The 19,477-nt window shown below is 40.8% G+C and overlaps 1 protein-coding gene across 5 annotated transcripts in view; it reads right to left on the bottom strand.

Annotated features, from left to right (window-relative positions):
• LOC132980932 (NACHT, LRR and PYD domains-containing protein 3-like) overlaps positions 1-19,477 on the bottom strand; it is a 31,075-nt gene that overhangs the window by 10,306 nt on the left and 1,292 nt on the right. For 2 of the 5 annotated variants that reach the window (XR_009674217.1, XM_061047316.1), the window contains exons 1-4: positions 14,077-14,727; positions 10,745-10,855; positions 456-534; positions 93-297 (exon numbers count right to left, since the gene is read on the bottom strand). Coding sequence is in view for 4 of the 5 variants with exons in the window: in XM_061047316.1 (XP_060903299.1) it covers positions 93-297; positions 456-534; positions 10,745-10,855; positions 14,077-14,237 (556 nt within the window). In the remaining variant the exon portion in view is untranslated. Of the gene's footprint in view, positions 1-92; positions 298-455; positions 535-10,744; positions 10,856-14,076; positions 14,728-19,477 lie in introns of those variants that run through there. The other 3 variants (XM_061047315.1, XM_061047314.1, XM_061047313.1) reach the window with 2 other exon arrangements.

Here is a 19,477-nt window from a genome sequence, read left to right as displayed (position 1 = left end):
ATCCTGATATAGATCACATGACTATCTGAGTTTGGAACTTTAAACCTTTTTGTCCTTTTTCTAAAATACTAAATCTGTTCAAATGTTCTTACTGCTCTGCAGACAGTCAGCCAGCTCCTCCTGCTTCATTCTCCTCAGGAAGTGGAGAGTGATCTTCAAAAAATCCTCTTTACAGCTTCTCCTCTGCTCTTCTTCCTCACTCTGACTCTCTAAGCATTCTGGGTAATCTGGACTCAGAACTCTCTGGACTCTCTTCAGCTCATTCTTCACAAAGGTGACGATGTTCTCCTCCAGCAGCTGGAACAGAAGGAGACACTGGATATTTAATATAAACTGGTAGAACTCAACATGTGATTCATCTGTCAGTCTGAAGGTCAGCTGGCCAAAACAGAACAATAACTTAGCATTAAATTATTGTAATGGTAGTAAATTATATAACTGTGTGTTGCACACACCATAAAGATGGAGTCCAGGTCTGTTAGATTCTGCTGGTCTGATTGATCTCTGTGAACCTCGGAGCTCTCCTGTTGAACTCTGTGACACAAGAAAACAAGGAGGACAACCTGAGAGAGTGATCTGTAGGAACAGGGGACTGAACAAGCCGAGGCCAGGCTGTTTATTGGGAAACAGGAGCAGGTGAGGGACAGACTGTGGACTGAAAACCAGGAACTGATGTTGACCAGGCTGTCGACGTGGAACGAGGCAGGATTGGTGTTTGGTTAAAGGACTTCTTCTGTGTCCCCCACATGAAAATAACTTTGCAATTCATATTCTATAACTTAAAAGAATATCATCTTTTTAAGTATGTTTAGTATTAGAAAAGCTTATATTAATAAAATACAATATATCTAACTTTGACTTAATTAGATATTCTGGTTAACATCGAGCTAGATTTAACCTGAAACGAGCTACAACAATGGTTTATCACATCTCAGCAGAGGAACAAGATTGTTTTCTTTATTTTGAGGATAAGACCACTTAGAGAACTTCTGGATTCAAGAAAGTTCAAAAAGGACACAAGTTAAAGTTTGTTCATAGAGAGCAGGAATCCTTCCTCTGTCTCTGATGATTATAAAAGTGTTCTTGTCCTGAATACTGGACTCAGTATAGTTAATGAAGCATGTTATGACTGTGGCTCTTATATTATGAGCTTTGTTATTGAAATGTGTCATTGTAAATTGTTCTGCCACCCTGCTGAGGGTTGGTGCTGTTGTCTTTGTCGTGTGTCTCTCTCTCTCTTTGAGCTACAGGTGATTGGACGGGAGCTGATGGCACAAGTTTTAAAATGGACGTGCAGAATCAGACTGGCAGTAAATGAAATCTGATATTGTGGACGGTATATTTGTTTGTTTTGGTCATCATTGGGACTGAGGAAGGAGATTACTTTTATTCTGCCTGAAGGAAAAACTGGTTGATTCAATAAAAATGTTTAAATTAAGAATGCTTGTTGTACCTTCATTTAAGACAAATTCACTATTTTTCTGTTATTTAAATAAATCATGTCTCATTGTGAATTTCTTTTGACTAATTATTAATCTTAGATTAAACACATTCTAAAACTCAGCTCATTAAGAGACTAAAATACTGAATTTAAATTTGACAAAGTAAGTACAAGTAAAGTAGAAAACATGCTAATAACTTGTAAAAATAAACCAGCAGGTGTTGATGGCCTTGATGGGAAACTCCTTAAAATGGTTGCTGATTTGATAGCCCCTGCAGTTTGCCACATTATTAACCAGAGTCTTAGTGAGGGTTTATGTCCACAAGGATGGAAAATTGCCAAAATAATACCTCTGCCCAAAAATGGGAAATTACCATTCTCTGGATCAAAAAGTCGTCCGATAACTTTACTGCCTGTTTTAAGTAAACTAATGGAAAGAACAGTGAGTGAACAAATTAAAGGCTATTTCTCTTTGAATGATTTAACCACTGACTTTCAACATGCATACAGAGAAGGGCATTCAACAGTTACTGCTCTGACTCAAATGACTGATGATTGGCTGAGAGAAATAGAAGGAAAGAAAATGGTGGCAGCTGTCCTTCTTGATTTTACAGAAGCATTTGACATTATTGATCACAAATTATTATTACAAAAATTAGAATGTCATGTCTTTTCAACATGTGCATTATCTTAGATGGAGAGCTATTTAACTAACAGAAACCAAACAGTTTTTTTTACTGGGAGCTATTCAGATGTTAAAAAGGTAAGGTGGGGAGTGCAACAAGGAAGCTGTGTTGGTCCATTGCTTTAAACCATTTTCACAAATAACTTACCACTTGTCTTAAATAAGGCCAAAATTTCAATGTATGTTGATGATTCAACTTTATATATGTCGGTATTCACAGCCAATAAGTTAAACACAGTTTTATATTCAGAGTTACGATCAGTGGTTGAATGGATAAAGAAAAATAAATTGGTCCTGAATCTCTCAAAGACAAACAGCATTATATTTGGGTCGAATTATGCTCTGAGCAGAGAACCAAATTTAAATCTGTGTATAAACAATGTGTCTATTGACCAAGTGCAAGAGACTAAGCTGCTGGGAATGATCTTGGATAGTCAACTATCATGGACTCGACATATAAATAAAGTTATAGCTAAGATGGGTAATGGTCTTTCTGTTTTTAAAAGATGTGCCAGATTTTGAACACAAAACTTAACTAAACAGGTAATCCAGACTTTAATATTGTCCAATCTTGACTATTGCCCAGCAGTATGGTCTAATTCAGGCATGGGCAAACTACGGCCCGCGGGCCATATACGGCCCGTTGGGCTTTTTAATCCAGCCCGCCGAACTTGTCCAAATTATATTATTATTAAATTAAATTTTATTATAACTAAACCTTGTTCGTTTTCCCCTGTAATACCCGCGTTTCCCCAATAGATGGCGCACTTCAGAGTGTGGTGTATTATTCCCTTCTTCACTTTGCCCTATGAACCCGTATGAGCCCTTCTGTAAAAATGAGCAGACCAAAGAAAAGAAAAGTGGACAGTGAATGCCGAGTGTTTAATACGGAGTGGACAACTAAATATTTTTTCACTGAAGTCCGATCAAAGGCTGTATGCCTGATATGCCAAGAAACTGTCGCAGTTTTCAAAGAGTACAGTATCAGCCGTCACTTTGCAACGAAGCATGCTAACTATGCTAGCAAGCAGTCCACGCAAGAACGGGCGACTACAACTCAGAGGTTGAAGGATAATTTACAGACTCAGCAACATTTTTTTCACCAACAAACTGCGATTCAAGAGTCAACTACCAAGGCAAGTTTTTTGCTGGCATTCAAATTAGCAAAGGCTAGCAAGCCTTTCTCCGAAGGCGAGTTTTTAAAAGAATGCGTGGTAGAGACAGCAGGTCTCTTGTGTCCGGAGAGTCAAGGCCAGTTTGAAAAAATCAGTTTATCACGCAGGACTGTGACTCACCGTGTGGAACTGATTGACGAAGATATAGCCAGCGAATTAAACAAAAAGGCTGAGTCCTTTAAGTTATATTCACTAGCGCTGGATGAAAGTAATGACGTGAAAGACACTGCTCAGCTCCTAATTTTTATCCGAGGGATTAATGACAGTTTTGAGATAACGGAGGAGTTTTTGACCATGGAGTCCCTGAAAGGAAAAACACAAGGAGAGGACTTGTATAACCAGGTGTCTGCTGTCATCGAGAGAATCAAGCTACCTTGGAGTAAACTTGTCAATGTCACAACGGATGGATCGCCAAATTTAACTGGAAAACATGTTGGGCTGCTGAAAAGAATCCAGGATAAAGTGAAAGAGGAAAACCCTGACCAGGATGTTATTTTCCTTCACTGCATCATCCATCAGGAATCTCTGTGTCAGTCTGTATTGCAGCTTAATCATGTCGTGAATCCAGTTGTAAAACTTGTTAACTTTATATGAGCAAGGGGACTTCAGCATCGTCAGTTTATTATGTTCCTGGAAGAAACTGACTCAGGACTTATTGTACCACTCTCGTGTCCGCTGGTTAAGTTTGGGCAAAGTGTTTCAACGAGTGTGGGAGCTGAAAGAGGAGATCAGCGCATTTTTGGAGTTAATGGTTAATTATGAGTTAATTAACAAATTTCTTGAGCTAAGCCACAAGAACTGGCTTTGTGACTTTGCATTTGCTGTGGACATATTTTCACACGTGAATGAGTGGAATTAAATGAATGCATTTGGAAATCAATTTGTACAATGAGCCTTGCATATTCATGCTTTGCTACCTGTTAAAGGCCAAATCCTTTCATGTAATGGCTTTTACATGTCATTTATATTAGTTCACACAAACACTCCATCCATCTGTTCCTGGCCCGGCCCCTCTGTCAAATTTTAGAACCCATTGTGGCCCGCGAGTCAAAAACTTTGCCCACCCCTGGTCTAATTGGTTCAAAACAGAGCAGCTAGTGTAGCGCTCTGTTGTGAATACAGAACGAATGTTGTTACGATGCATAATTGTCTAGCTTGGTCATTTGTTAAGAACAGATTAGTTTATTCATTACTTGTATTCTTCAGAAATATTTCAGTGATAAAGAACCTCGCTCCTCTGTACCTCTCTGAACTCCTACACATCAACACACCCACCCGCACTCTCAGGTCTTCTTCTCCTATTCACCTCACTGCACCACCCGCCTGTCCACCTGTCCACCATGGGGTCCAGAGCCTTCAGCCGCTCTGCCCCTCCCCCGCCTCTGGAACTCCCTCCCACCAAACATCCGTAGTATTGACACTCTCTCCATTTTTAAATCTCATCTCAAAACACATCTTTTTAAACTGACATATTCAGTCTGATCATTCCCCTTCCAGTCTCATAAATCCTCTACATCCTGTAAATGCTTTTTAATGTTAACAGGGGTGCAAACTCATCAGTGATGAAAAAGGTGACATGGATCCAAACCTCCTAGGGGGGTCCGGGGGCATGCTCCCCTGGGAAGACTTTTTTAAAATATCAGCTTTAAAATGTGAATTTACAGACGATTTTAGCATTCAAACCCACTAAATAAGCAGTGCAAACAATAAGAAAAACACAATTGCTTTTCGATATCTATGTTCTGAATTTGCAGAACAGGGCTTACCATGTTCTACTAAGGGGTGATGTGAAGGGCAGTCACTATGCAAGTAGCTCTCAGGGCAAGAGTCTGAGAGAACATCATACTACAGTCATCAAGGATGACAATATTTTCTCTTCTATCATAAAATATGTAACATTATCAATATATTAACCTGAAGTTTTGCTCCTGCTGATTTTCATTAAGTTTATATTCCCTCTCTTATTACATTTGTTGTCACTTTAATGTTGCCTGAGATAATAATGAACCAGAAAGCTGGATGAAGTTACCTTCAAGCTAGCACACATTTCTCTCAACATCTTTACCTATGGTAGTGACTGGTAGTTCTCCTGTGATCTTGTAGTGCAGACGCTTTTCTTCTTGCTCTCTGCTTTGCTTACATTCTTTTGTTGATATCTTCTTTTTTCTAAACCTAATTTAATCGACAGCCGGTCCTGGACATTTCCGAATCCTCAGGACTGTATTTTTTGATAGATACAGGAGGTCTTTAGCCATATTTTTTGCATCGCTACACTGTGACTGTGGCCTGACAAGAGCACAAGCCTGTGCCGCAGTACTTTGACACGCTGTACACAGCTAAAGCTAATCAGCAACAAGATGCCTCCCTTCTCCAAGGACGATTACCACAAACTTCTAAAGAAAACTGCAGTGCTGGAGACAAAGATGAATCGTCTAGAAGTGAATGTGGAAGTCAACGGACTGTGTGGGAATGACACCACATTACCACTAACTCAAGAATAGTGGACAAGAGCAAGCTAACACACGGCTAAGGAGCACAGAGACCTCTACAAAGACAAAGGTGGGCTCTGTTTTGTCTAATAAGTGTACGAATGGTAGTCCTCCTTGGAACTGTCTTGGTGCTAAGCCAAAGAAGAAATCATTTCTCTGGGAAATGGGAGGACGGATAACAGGCAGAGCACAGCGAGCTGAGATATGTGATGAGACCGGCTGGCCTGCACTACCTCCCCTGCAAAGTGCCTCTTCAACCCCTGTATCAAGAGGGACACAGCCGCGGACAGCTGCGAAAGGGAAGGTTAGGAACAAACCTCCCCCACAAATGAATGTGGAACTACAGAACAGATATTCCCCTCTGTTGCAGAGCCCTGGATCTTCATCTGGTTCTCCATCCTCAGACACCAGGGTAAGGACTGAAAACATATCAAAAAGTAAAAGGCTACAGGGAAAGCTAAAGCCTGGGCTTGAAACTCTGATTGTGGGTGACTTTGCTGTTAAAGATGTACAAAGGATGTGCGGTAAAAACACAGAAGTACTGTGTTTTCCAAGAGATATGGTCTCTGATTTAGCAGAAAGGATCCTGCATATTGTGGCTGAACACCCGACTGTGAAGAATGTCATACTACACATTGGGTCAAATGATGTCACAAAACAACAATCTGAAGTCTTGAAGCAGGACTTCACTGGTCTGCTGAAGATGGTCAGCCCCTTGGATGTGGATGTGTTTATCAGTGGTCCCATACCACCAGTCAGAAGAGCAGAGGAGAGATTCAGCAGGTTGTTGAATAACTGGCTTACAACTGCATGTAATGCCCATTCAGTGAATTTTATTAACAATTTTAACATTTCCTGGGAGCGCAGACATCTTTTTAAGGCAGATGGATTTTGCCTGAACATGTCAGGGGTGAAACTGTTCACCTCTAACCTATTTTACTCTCTGCCTCAAACATCAGTTCTCTCTGCCAAGGACAAGAGACAAAAGAAAACCGCTTTCAAGAAAGACAAAACAGCGTGATGGAAACCTTCGTCAAGAATCACGTCTGCCAGTATCTGAGGAGAGATCTAAAGAGGAGAGACATCGGAACCAAGAGGAGGGGTCTCCATCCACCTTCGACCCCCTCACCAACACCAACACCTGTGAAGTCTCACCGCCCTTGCCCCCTCGAACCCCGATCAGATCATCTCCCTCCTCCCCCCACCTGGAGTTCACTGACCAGATGAAGGAGCTGGTCAATGCTGGATTAAAAAGTACCCCCCGCCCTTCTCCCTTTTTCTCTTCCATGAACACCTGACGGCGCCCACCATCGCCCATTCCGACATGGCCCTCACCCCCCCCTGTCCCTCCGCGGGTGCGTCATGTTTTGTCTCCTCAGCTTGATAAGGATGAAATGCAGAACATTCAGAGGTCAAACTGATGTGTTTTGGGTCCAGGCTGTAAGGATATCAGCAGTCATGACTCTCTCCAGGATAAGCCGGGGCCCTGCACGTCAGTAGGTACCAAAATCTCTGTGATGATAGGTGATAGAAGAATAAAGGGGACTCTGCCAAGAAACAAAAGGCAGTTATGTGATTTTGCAAACTTGTCAAACTTAGCATCCGTTCCTTTTGATCCACAACCTGTCCCAAAAACGCTAGCAGATGAAGCTTCTAGGACCCTAAAGCTGGCTCTACTAAACATTAGATCACTGGCAGGGAAATCATTTTTAATCAATGATTTTATTATTGAGCACAAGTTTGATTTGATGTTTTTAACTGAAACTTGGTTAGATCAAAATAACAGTGCAGCTGTTCTTAGAGTCAACCCCTCCTAACTTCAGTTTTGTAAGCTAGAGTGCATAAGAGAGGAGGAGGAGTTGCAGTTTTGTTTAATGATTCCTTCCAATGTAAGCAATTATCTTTTGGAAATTTAGCTTCTTTTGAATATGTGGCCCTTCAGTCCAGCCCCAGAGCCATGTTCCTAAATATTTACAGGCCTCCTAAATACTGTGCAAACTTTTTTGATGATTTCACTGAACTGCTGTCTGTGATCTGTATTGACTTTGACTGTGTTATTATTGTTGGTGATTTTAACATCCATGTTGATAACCCCCAGGACAGAGGGACTAAAGAACTGTTTCACACTCTTGATAGCTTTGGGCTGACTCAACACGTGACAGAGCCCACACACAACAGAGGGCACACTCTGGACTTCTCCAAGGTTGTTGTTTCAGATGTTGCCCTCTCTGATCACTCCTGTGTTTTATTTGAGAGTACTATGTCAGTGTACAAAAGTATTCCAACAAAAGTGATCACAAAACGGTGTATCACTGAAAACACCAGTGAAATCTTTAACCAGGTTTTCTCTTCCACAGCTGCCCTGTCCTGGGGCTCAGTCAGTGAGTTGGTAGATAACTTCAATTCTAAAATCACAAATGTTATTGATTCCATTGCTCCCACTAAGGTGAAGGTTGTCTCTGGTAAGAAAAAATCTCCATGGAGAAATTCAACACTGGTAAGAAACGGAAAAAGAGTAAAACTAATCTCCAGATTCATTATGACACCTACAAAGAGAGACTTCACACTTATAATTCACAACTGAGGAATGCAAGGCAATCTTTCTTCTCTGACATCATCACCAGAAACAATAATAATGCTCGTGCCCTGTTTGCTACTGTGGACAGGCTAACAAACCCTCCTGTGTCAATAGCATCTGAATTTCATTCTACCAGGGCCTGTAATACATTTTCCACCTTCTTTACTGAAAAAATCCAGAAAATGAGACAAACTGTCAGTAACTCATCATCAGGATCAGGATATGTGCTGTGTCCATTTAAAACCAACTTAAGCACCATGACACAATTTAATCAAATCAACCTTAAAAACCTGGAGGACATTATACAACAATTAAATTCCTCCTCCTGCTGTCTTGATATTCTGCAAACAGGTTTTTTCAAAAAAGTCTCCCAAGTCATGGCTCCAGATCTCTTACAAATTGTAAACCTGTCTCTTCTCTCAGGTGTCTTCCCACAGGCCCTGAAAACAGCAGTCATCAAGCCACTATTAAAAAAGAACAATCTAGACAAGTCAATAATGAACAATTACAGGCCGATATCAAATCTTCTTTTTTTAAGTAAAATAATCGAAAAAGCTGTTTTTCAACAGTTAAATGACTTCTTGACATTGAGCTGTTTCGATGTCTTCCAGTCAGGTTTTAGACAAAATCACAGCACTGAGACAGCTCTGGTTAAAGAGTTTAATGACATCCGTTTAAACACAGACAGTGGCAGAACCTCAGTCTTAGTTTTACTTGATCTCAGGGCTGCGTTCGACACAGTTGACCACAATATATTACTCGACCGACTGGAAAACTTGGTGGGAGTTTCTGGCACAGTACTAAACTGGTTTGAATCCTACTTAAAGGACAGGGACTTCCTCGTGTCTAGTCAGACAACTACAGCTGATCCAGAACGCTGCAGCTAGAGTCCTCACCAAAACCAAGAAAATGGATCACATCAGTCCAGTTCTGAGGTCTTTACACCGGCTCCCAGTCTGTCAGAGAATAGACTTTAAAATCCTGCTGCTGGTTTATAAAGCGCTTAAAGGTTTAGGGCCAAAATACATGAGTGACCTCCTGATTAATTCTGAACCATCCAGACCGCTCAGGTGGTCTGGGACAGGTCTGCTCTCTGTCCCCAGAGTCAGAACCAAACATGGAGAAGCAGCGTTCAGTTTCTATGCTCCTTATATCTGGAACAAACTCCCAGAAAACTGCAGGTCTGCTGAAACTCTCAGCTCTTTTAAATCCAGGTTGAAGACTCACCTGTTTACAGCCTTTCATTAAACAGCTTTAATAAGATTTTAAACTTTAACTCTGCACTGTAACTTTTAACTCTTTTTATATTTTTACTTTATTTATTTCAATTAATTTAATTTGAATTATTTTTATTTGAACATATGTTCAGATTTTATAATTTCAGTGATTTTTTAAATGTTCTATTTTAATGTTTCTTTTCTTTCCTCTGTCATGATGCTTTTTGATGTCTTGTGTGAAGCACTTTGAATTGCCTTGTTGTTGAAATGTGCGACAGAAATAAACTTGCCTTGCCTATGGATACCACACGGTAAATATGATCAGACAGGATGTTGAAGAGAAAGGCTGGCTTGCTAGCCAGACTTTTAATCTTTCCCCAGTGTTATCACGGGAAAATAACGTTATGTAAATGAGCCATGTGCTGCACATTGCGACTCATTGAATCAGGTTTCATGCTTCTTATGGTCGGCGCGGCGATATTGCACAATTGCGGCCGGCGAGAGGAGGGTCCGCGGAGGATCTGAGCGCCCAGCCACGCACCTCCAAGATTTTGTAACAACGCGGACGGTTACGCGCCGACCGCGTTGCAATGATTGGCTACAGGGCCCGGAAGTACTTTATTCGGGCCGTGTTGAGCGCTCGCGCTTTGACTGCAGTCAGTATGAACCGTCTCGACGTTCGCAGGGGCCGTGCTCGCCCGCCGCAAGCAGCCTGAATCAGGTTTTCATGACAGCTCGCATCGGGATGAAAGAGTTGTAGAAAAGCAGAACAGAGCTCTTTGTCTGTGCTGCCTCTGACAAAGAGCTGCTAAACTGCCTTTCACTGTTTTTATAATAATGACATTAAAGATCTATTCTTTCATTTTCTGTTGTAATGATCCGAGGGATAATTAGAAAAAATATGACCTCTGCTCATCAAGCTCCATCTTTGAAATCAGCTGCTACTCTGTAAACTGGATTTATATTTAAAGAAACACAAACTCAGTGATATGGTTTATCATGATGAGTCTGATCACTGAACTCTTTGACTGGTGAACACTGTGATGTCACTGCTGAAACAATAAACTGATGAGTCCTACAACACATCATGAAGCTCTGAGCAAAGATATGAGTCTTTAAACAACAGAGTCAGAACATTAACTTCACTTTCAGAACTCACCTTCCATCAGCAGGACGTCCATCTTTAAAGTTAATAATAAGACCCATAGACCGGTCACTCTTCATGGACACACAGCTGGGTCCAGGAGAGTCTGGTCTCTGCTCCTGCATCCTGATACAAACAAACAGCTGGTTAATGAAAGCTTTTAGAACAAAGATCATTTTTAATCAGATTGTTCCAGTTCAAACTAGCAGATGGATAATCAGTGATCAGGAGGCAGAACTGAAGTTCTCCACAGTTCTCTCTGTTTCTATTAGAACAGTGTTGGGGTTGTATCAAGTCAACTTTGGTTATATTCTTTAATAATTATATTGAATTATTAATAATATAAATAAAATATCATTAAACTATGTTTAATCTCATTTTGGGGCACCACCCTGTACTCAGGGAAATATAACCAAAATATCACTCAAATCAGTCTCAGATTAGTTATTTGATTACTAATATTATTAATAATTAATAACTATATTTAATAAATTGAAGGCGTGAAATCCGTACACAAAGCCTTCGCACCCAGCTTATATCACAATGCAAATACACCAGTAATCACAAACAACTGCTCTCTTAAATTATAACAGAATTTATTTAAACAAAGCAACATCAATCCAAAATCAATGAACTTAATCAAACAAATAACTATTATAAACTAATCTAAGCAAACAAACATTATCAAGCAAGGCTTGTGGATGAGGTGTGAATGTGTGTGTGTGTGTGTGTGTGTGTGTGTGTGTGTGTGTGTGTGTGTGTGTGTGTGTGAGAAAGAGAGAGAGGGGGGGAAGAAGAAAAGGGGGAGATAACTTCGTCCCACGTGCTCGCCCTTCCGATGGCACACACCTAACAAAGACCTAATGTGGCCTTAATGTCTAAAAGAGACCGAGTTCGGCCCTACACGATCTGTGTCTCTGAGGCGTCTGGATGGCCGCGAGTGTATAGATCTGTGTGTGTGTGGGTGTGTAGCCTATGTGCGTAATGGGGGAAGAAAAGAGGATAAAAAGGAGCGTAGAGGAGGAGAGAAATGCGTGCCTGAAGAGGCCGGATCACAGTCCGAATCCCGCACCACAACTCGGAGTAATTCCCTTCATTCACAGAAACAAACCAATGGCCGAATTCAAGTTAATACGGCTTACACTGGCCTCTCTGATCAGAAGAGTAATACCCGGTTATAACGCTGTTACGCTAAACACATATAGGACGCAGCGGTCCGAAACAACAACAAGAGTTTTAAACAGGTAAAACTCAGGACGCGACGGTCCAACAAAGATAAAAATTACAGTTTCTGCTTCAATCAATCAATTGTTAAAAACACTCTCTAAAGCTAATTCTGCCCAGACCTAATTAAGCCTCACTTGTGAATCGCTTTGCCTGCGATTGGTGAAGGAAAAAGGAGTCCGGCGATAAAACAGATCTTCTGTCTGTCCTGGTGTAGAGGCGTCTGATGGCGGCGAGGGTCCCTTACGGCAAGAGCGGCTTCGTTGGTTCTCCGTCGAGGGGAAAGATGTCCGTTGATGTCCTTTCGTTGCAGGACGGAATAAGACCGTTATCTTTCTGATAATCTGTTATAGCCTAACGCTCTCCGAGAAACTGAGATGTGTTCACTGGACAATCCGAGCTCGGAATTTGGAACACTGCCGGCCGCGGATTACCTGCGCGCCAAAACTTAAAACAAAGGAAGATTGTTGCAGGAAACAGGAGGTGAGCTTGTGTCTCCGAGTACTTGAAGTCAGCGCGTGGAAAGAGATTGAACGAGGGGAGTCTCAGAGTTTTATCACCTGGCCGCCTTCCTGTGGGGTCTCCCTCAGGTTCCGGTCCCCCCTTTACGTCACACGTAGGTGTGAAGTACCGCAGGGAATTCTGGGATAAAGAGTCCTTTTGGGCCTCTTGGTGATCTTAAAGGCCCAAGTCCATGGTTTGACTGTCCTAAGCCTGCGTGGCCCAACAACAGTATCTCACTCAGAATACAGACAACACTGTGTCTGTCCTCACATTCTTTAGACTGATGGAATCAAAGTTAACAGAAGAAGACTCAAACATAAACACAGCTCAGAAAGATGCCACCAGGAACAATAAAGGTCAGAAGTCCAACCTGCATTTTCAGAGAGAAAGAACTCAGGCTAGCTACAGGCAGATGTTCATGAAGATACTACCAGTGCCCACCAGTGGGGGCAGAAGGACAACCTGAGAGAGTGATCTGTAGGAACAGGAGACTGGCTGGATCTCTAAAAGAGAACCATGAACAAGCCGAGGCCAGACTGTTTATTGGGAAACAGGAGCAGGTGAGGGACAGACCGTGGACTGAAAACCAGGAACAGATGTTGACCAGGCTGTCGACGTGGAACGAGGCAGGATTGTACAGTATATCTATCTTTTACTTAATTAGATGTTCTGGTTAACATCGAGCTAGATTTAACCTGAAAGGAGCTACAACAATGGTTTATCACATCTCAGCAGAGGAACAAGATTGTTTTCTTTATTTTGAGGATAAGACCACTTAGAGAACTTCTGGATTCAAGAAAGTTCAAAAAGGACACAAGTTAAAGTTTGTTCATAGAGAGCAGGAATCCTTCCTCTGTCTCTGATGATTATAAAAGTGTTCTTGTCCTGAATACTGGACTCAGTGTAGTTAATGAAGCATGTTATGACTGTGGCTCTTATATTATGAGCTTTGTTATTGAAATGTGTGTCAGTGTAAATTGTTCTACCACCCTGCTGAGGGTTGGTGCTGTTGTCTTTGTCACGTCTCTCTCTCTCTTTGTGCTGCAGGTGAGTAGGATAGAGGGGAAGGTCTGGGCTGTTTAAAGAAGAGAAGGAGATGTATTCTGAGGGCCTCTGGTGGAGAAGTAGGAGAAACAGGAGGAAAGTACTGGGAGAGGTGAACATGGACTGAAGACAGGAAGTGAGAGTGATGTAAATGTCTGAGGATGAAAGAGTTGTAGAAAAGCAGAACAGAGCTCTTTGTCTGTGCTGCCTCTGACAAAGAGCTGCTAAACTGCCTTTCACTGTTTTTATAATAATGACATTAAAGATCTATTCTTTCATTTTCTGTTGTAATGATCCGAGGGATAATTAGAAAAAATATGACCTCTGCTCATCAAGCTCCATCTTTGAAATCAGCTGCTACTCTGTAAACTGGATTTATATTTAAAGAAACACAAACTCAGTGATATGGTTTATCATGATGAGTCTGATCACTGAACTCTTTGACTGGTGAACACTGTGATGTCACTGCTGAAACAATAAACTGATGAGTCCTACAACACATCATGAAGCTCTGAGCAAAGATATGAGTCTTTAAACAACAGAGTCAGAACATTAACTTCACTTTCAGAGCTCACCTTCCATCAGCAGGACGTCCATCTTTAAAGTTAATAATAAGACCCATAGACCGGTCACTCTTCATGGACACACAGCTGGGTCCAGGAGAGTCTGGTCTCTGTCTCTTCATCCTGATACAAACAAACAGCTGGTTAATGAAAGCTTTTAGAACAAAGATCATTTTTAATCAGATTGTTCCAGTTCAAACTAGCAGATGGATAATCAGTGATCAGGAGGCAGAGCTGAAGTTCTCCACATTTCTCTCTGTTTCTATTAGAACAGTATCTCACTCAGAATACAGACAACACTGTGTCTGTCCTCACATTCTTCAGACTGATGGAATCAAAGTTAACAGAAGAAGACTCAAACATAAACACAGCTCAGAAAGATGCCACCAGGAACAATAAAGGTCAGAAGTCCAACCTGCATTTTCAGTGAGAAAGAACTCAGGCTAGCTACAGGCAGATGTTCATGAAGATACTACCAGTGACCACCAGGGGGGGCAGAAGGACAACCTGAGAGAGTGATCTGTAGGAACAGGAGACTGGCTGGACCTCTGAAAGAGAACCATGAACAAGCCGCGGCCAGACTGTTTATTGGGAAACAGGAGCAGGTGCGGTACAGACTGTGGACTGAAAACTGATGTTGACCAGGCTGTCGACGTGGAACGAGGCAGGATTGTACAGTATATCTATCTTTGACTTAATTAGATGTTCTGGTTAACATCGAGCTAGATTTAACCTGAAACGAGCTACAACAATGGTTTATCATATCTCAGCAGAGGAACAAGATTGTTTTCTTTATTTTGAGGATAAGACCACTTAGAGAACTTCTGGATTCAATAAAGTTCAAAAAGGACACAAGTTAAAGTTTGTTCATAGAGAGCAGGAATCCTTCCTCTGTCTCTGATGATTATAAAAGTGTTCTTGTCCTGAATACTGGACTCAGTGTAGTTAATGAAGCATGTTATGACTGTGGCTCTTATATTATGAGCTTTGTTATTGAAATGTGTGTCAGTGTAAATTGTTCTACCACCCTGCTGAGGGTTGGTGCTGTTGTCTTTGTCACGTCTCTCTCTCTCTTTGTGCTGCAGGTGAGTAGGATAGAGGGGAAGGTCTGGGCTGTTTAAAGAAGAGAAGGAGGTGTATTCTGAGGGCCTCTGGTGGAGAAGTAGGAGAAACAGGAGGAAAGTACTGGGAGAGGTGAACATGGACTGAAGACAGGAAGTGAGAGTGATGTAAATGTCTGAGGATGAAAGAGTTGTAGAAAAGCAGAACAGAGCTCTTTGTCTGTGCTGCCTCTGACAAAGAGCTGCTAAACTGCCTTTCACTGTTTTTATAATAATGACATTAAAGATCTATTCTTTTATTTTCTGTTGTAATGATCCGAGGGATAATTAGAAAAAATATGACCTCTGCTCATCAAGCTCCATCTTTGAAATCAGCTGCTACTCTGTAAACTGGATTTATATTTAAAGAAACACAAACTCAGTGATATGGTTTATCATGATGAGTCTGATCACTGAACTCTTTGACTGGTGAACACTGTGATGTCATTGCCCGGGATTAAAGCAGAAAAAAAAAATTTCCAAAAATTCTCAAAGTATAAAACAAGTACAAAAAAACAATTTGAAGGTGTTTTCTATCTAAGAAATAAAATTGACACATTTTTCTTTTTTGAAGCTCAAGATCTAGGCTGACAGATGTGAGCTTGCTTCTTTTTAACAAATTTGACCTACAGTCAAGTGAATTTTATGCCTATATAAATGAACAGGTGCAGCAGGTGATCTATATAAAACTCTGAATAAGTTAAAGTCTGAAAAGTAAATGAAGTTAGTGGGGTCTGGGGGGTTTCTCCCCTAGAGGAAAAATCTAGCTATTCTAACATTCAAATGAGGCTTTTGGAGCATTTTGAGATGATATCATGATAAATGAGGAACTTGTTTTGATACTAAATAAGAAGCCGATTCTGTTCTTAACCTTAAGCAGCCTAAAGTAATAACAACACAGAAATACGCTCAAACAAGTTACAGAAGTTAGAGTACAAACGTATCAGACTTTAGTCTGGAGTAACAAATGAATAATAGTTACTTTGCAAAAATTTACCTTTTGCAGAATATTATTATTATTTTTTTTTAATGCATTAATGTGTTCCTCATTTTGTTGTCATTGCTACAGTTGGAGCTAATCCTACTTACATACCTGTAGCTGGATACCTTGTGAATTCACAGGGCATATAATAAAGATATTTTGACAAATAGTGTATTCATCCTATTTTGCATTATAAATCTGAATCTGAGAAGTAACTAGCAAACAAACTAAAGATTTTCTATCAATTCAGTGGAGTAAGAAGTATATTTTTATTAAGTACAAGAAGGCTTTTTTTTAACATTTTTTTTAACACAGAACTTATTTTATTTTATTTATTGTTTGCCATGTTTATTTAACATGGACATACTGTAACATTGGTGCTGTAACATTTAACCATGCACAAGTTTATAGCAAAATGCTAATTTGCAACACCTGTCCATGGGAGGCTTTTAGAAACAACAGAGATAAAGATAAAAAGGGTAAGAAAAAGAAAACAGTTCAGTTATAAATACAGTGCAGTTATGAATGCAACAGAGATAAAACACAGTTACAATGAGAAAAATATACGAGCTCATGTGCGTTTAGGTGTGAGAACAATGTTGTTTCTCCTTCAGCCATGATTTAATACCTTTGTTAAAAACATTCAAACTGTGTAGCATTTTCAGTTCAGTGGGTAAACCATTCCATAGATTAGCTCCAATAACAGAGAAGGCTGATTGTCCAAATGAGGTTTTTCACATTGGAAAGCAACAGTTACCGCTTACTGAAGCGCGTGTTGATTCGACTTGAATCCTGACGGCTTGTTACAAATTCATCAAACAGAGAAGGTGCCAGACCATGCAGACATTTAAACATTAATTTGAGGTTGCAGTAGCTAATGAAGCTTTCAAAGCTAAACATATTGTGCACCTCTAATACACGACAATGGTGCCATCTTATCGGTTTTTTGTCCATGAGTTTTAATGATTGGTTATATAGGGATATGATTGGCTTTAAAGTTGTTTGTGAGGCTTGAGACCAAGAACTGATGCAGTATGATAGATGTGATAATATCATAGCATGCATATATAGCTGAGCTGTACTAAATGAGAGATATTTTCTAATGATTCTGAAGCAGTTTAGATTAGATCTCGCTTTTTTACAGGTGTAACCTACGTGTTTTTCGAATCGTAGGTGTGAGTCTAGAACGATCCCTAAGTACTTTACATCTTCAACCACATTAATGGTCTCATTATTTATTTTAACTAAGAATGTTTCTTTATCCCTTTGTTTGAGCATAGAAAAGCATATTGAAACTGTTTTCTTAATATTTAATGTTAAGTGAGAAGACTCAAGCCATTTTGCAATACAGTGCAAGGAGTCATTAAGGTGGGCAGCAGATTGCCTAGCAGATCTTGCAGGTGTGTATATAACCGTATCGTCGGCGTACATTTGGCAGCCAACTGCAGGACAGATTTCAGGTAGGTCATTGATGTACATGCTGAATAGCAGCGGACCTAGAACTGACCCCTGGGGTATCCCCATGCTGTTGTTGCGGAAGATGGACTTTTGCCCACTGACTCTGACACATTGCACTCTTCCACTTAGGTATGAGTCAAACCACTGTGAAGCCTGATCAGAGAATTGAAATTTAGAAAGTTTGGATAGCAACACATTGTGGTTAACAGTGTCGAAGGCTTTTTTCAAGTCTAGGAAAACTGCTCCCACAACATGTCCCTTATCCAGAAAGCATTTTATTTTCTCAATCAGATAACAGTTTGCAGTCTCAGTAGTATGTTTGGGTCTAAACTCTGCTCTGCAACAACTTTTTCTAATATCTTGGACACAACTGGGAGAATGGCAATGGGTCTATAATTACATGTCAAGTCTGGCTCACCACTTTTGTAAATTGGACTGATAATGGCTTTTTTGCAGCTCTCAGGGAAAGTTTTTGTTTGAATTGACATATTCACCAGATGTGTTATTGGCTTAAGTAATTGAGTTCTATGATATTTTATCAGTTCACCGTCCAAATCATGAATATCCCTAGTCTTTGAGTTGTTCAGGTTATTCATGATCTTACTGACTTTTTCCAAAGTTACTTCTTTGATGTAAAATCCATTTTGAGTTTTCTGACTGAGTGTGTCTGGTCTTAACTCGACAGGTTTGAAGTTTTTGGATAGTTCCTGAACTGATTCTATAAAGAAAGCATTAAACTCACTTGCAACTGATGCGTTGTCTGAAATAAATTTGTTGTTTATTGTTAAACCCTTAATTCTATGATGTTTTGAGGCATTGGAGTTGGTTAAAGTGTTAATGTGCTTCCACAGTGCAGAGCTATTGCCTTTGGACTCTTCAATAAGCTTTGAAAAATAATTCATCTTAGCCCTGCGTAGTTCAGCTACAACTTTGTTTCTTAAGCCAGTATAAATTAAATGATCAGTGTTAGTTTTAGAGATAAGACATTTTGTAAGAGCAAAGTCACATCTTTTCATTAATTGCCAAAGGTCTTGACTAAACCATGGGAGCGAGTTTGTTCTTGGTCTGCCCTTCCATGTTTTAGTGTGTTTGTCAATTAATCCAGTGATAGCTGTTGTAAAATGATCACAGCATTTGTCCACGTTATGTGTTTGTGGGGTGAGAAAGGCTCCACTGGAAAGGCTGATGTATTACCCAAAGTGCTAGTCAGCTGTAGAGTTGGGCCTGGATTTAAGTGCACATCACCGGCAAGTAGAAGAAGAGTAAACAAAATCCGAGCAGCTCTCCAGCCCGCGTCTGGTGGCTGTGTGGCTCGCTCCGAACTCGCTGCTGCATGTCGGCCACCGTGGTGGAAAAGGGAGGCGATAGCCATGTAGCCATGACCATAGAAGTTAATCCGTGGTTTGATGGATAATAATCCCATTGGATCTATGATGCAACTTTGGACTTTGAAGCTGAGTTTTGCGATCGGGTCTTCCGCATGGTCACAGGTGTACACCAGAGGAAGCAGCAACAGTCATGTTGGGTCAGTGTGAGGACACAGAGGAGGGGGTCCCTCCTGCTGGAAGAGCTGCACTTATTTATTGACTCCTCGACACTCACATATTGAGATCCAGTTTCTGTGGTGCAGTGCTGCACTGAGAGTTTACTTTAGGAGAGAAGCTGGACTCACTTTTCTTGGAGTATCAGCGGTGTGCAGACAGTCTTTGCACGGTGCAGCAGTCACAGTACAGAAACGTAACTCCCCCTCCCATTGGCTCAAGCAGAATTCTCCAGAGAATATCCTGCTGCGTTCTCAGCTCACTCTGAATTGCTGCTGAAAAAATGACTCGGGGTCTGAGAGGAGAAACTCTGGGTGAAGTTCGAGCAAAAC

The sequence above is a fragment of the Labrus mixtus genome, chromosome 9 (assembly GCF_963584025.1).
Source record: "Labrus mixtus chromosome 9, fLabMix1.1, whole genome shotgun sequence".
NCBI classification, from domain to species: domain Eukaryota; kingdom Metazoa; phylum Chordata; class Actinopteri; order Labriformes; family Labridae; genus Labrus; species Labrus mixtus.
The sequence above is the reverse complement of the archived record's forward strand: the minus strand, read 5'-3'. Positions and strand labels throughout refer to the sequence as shown.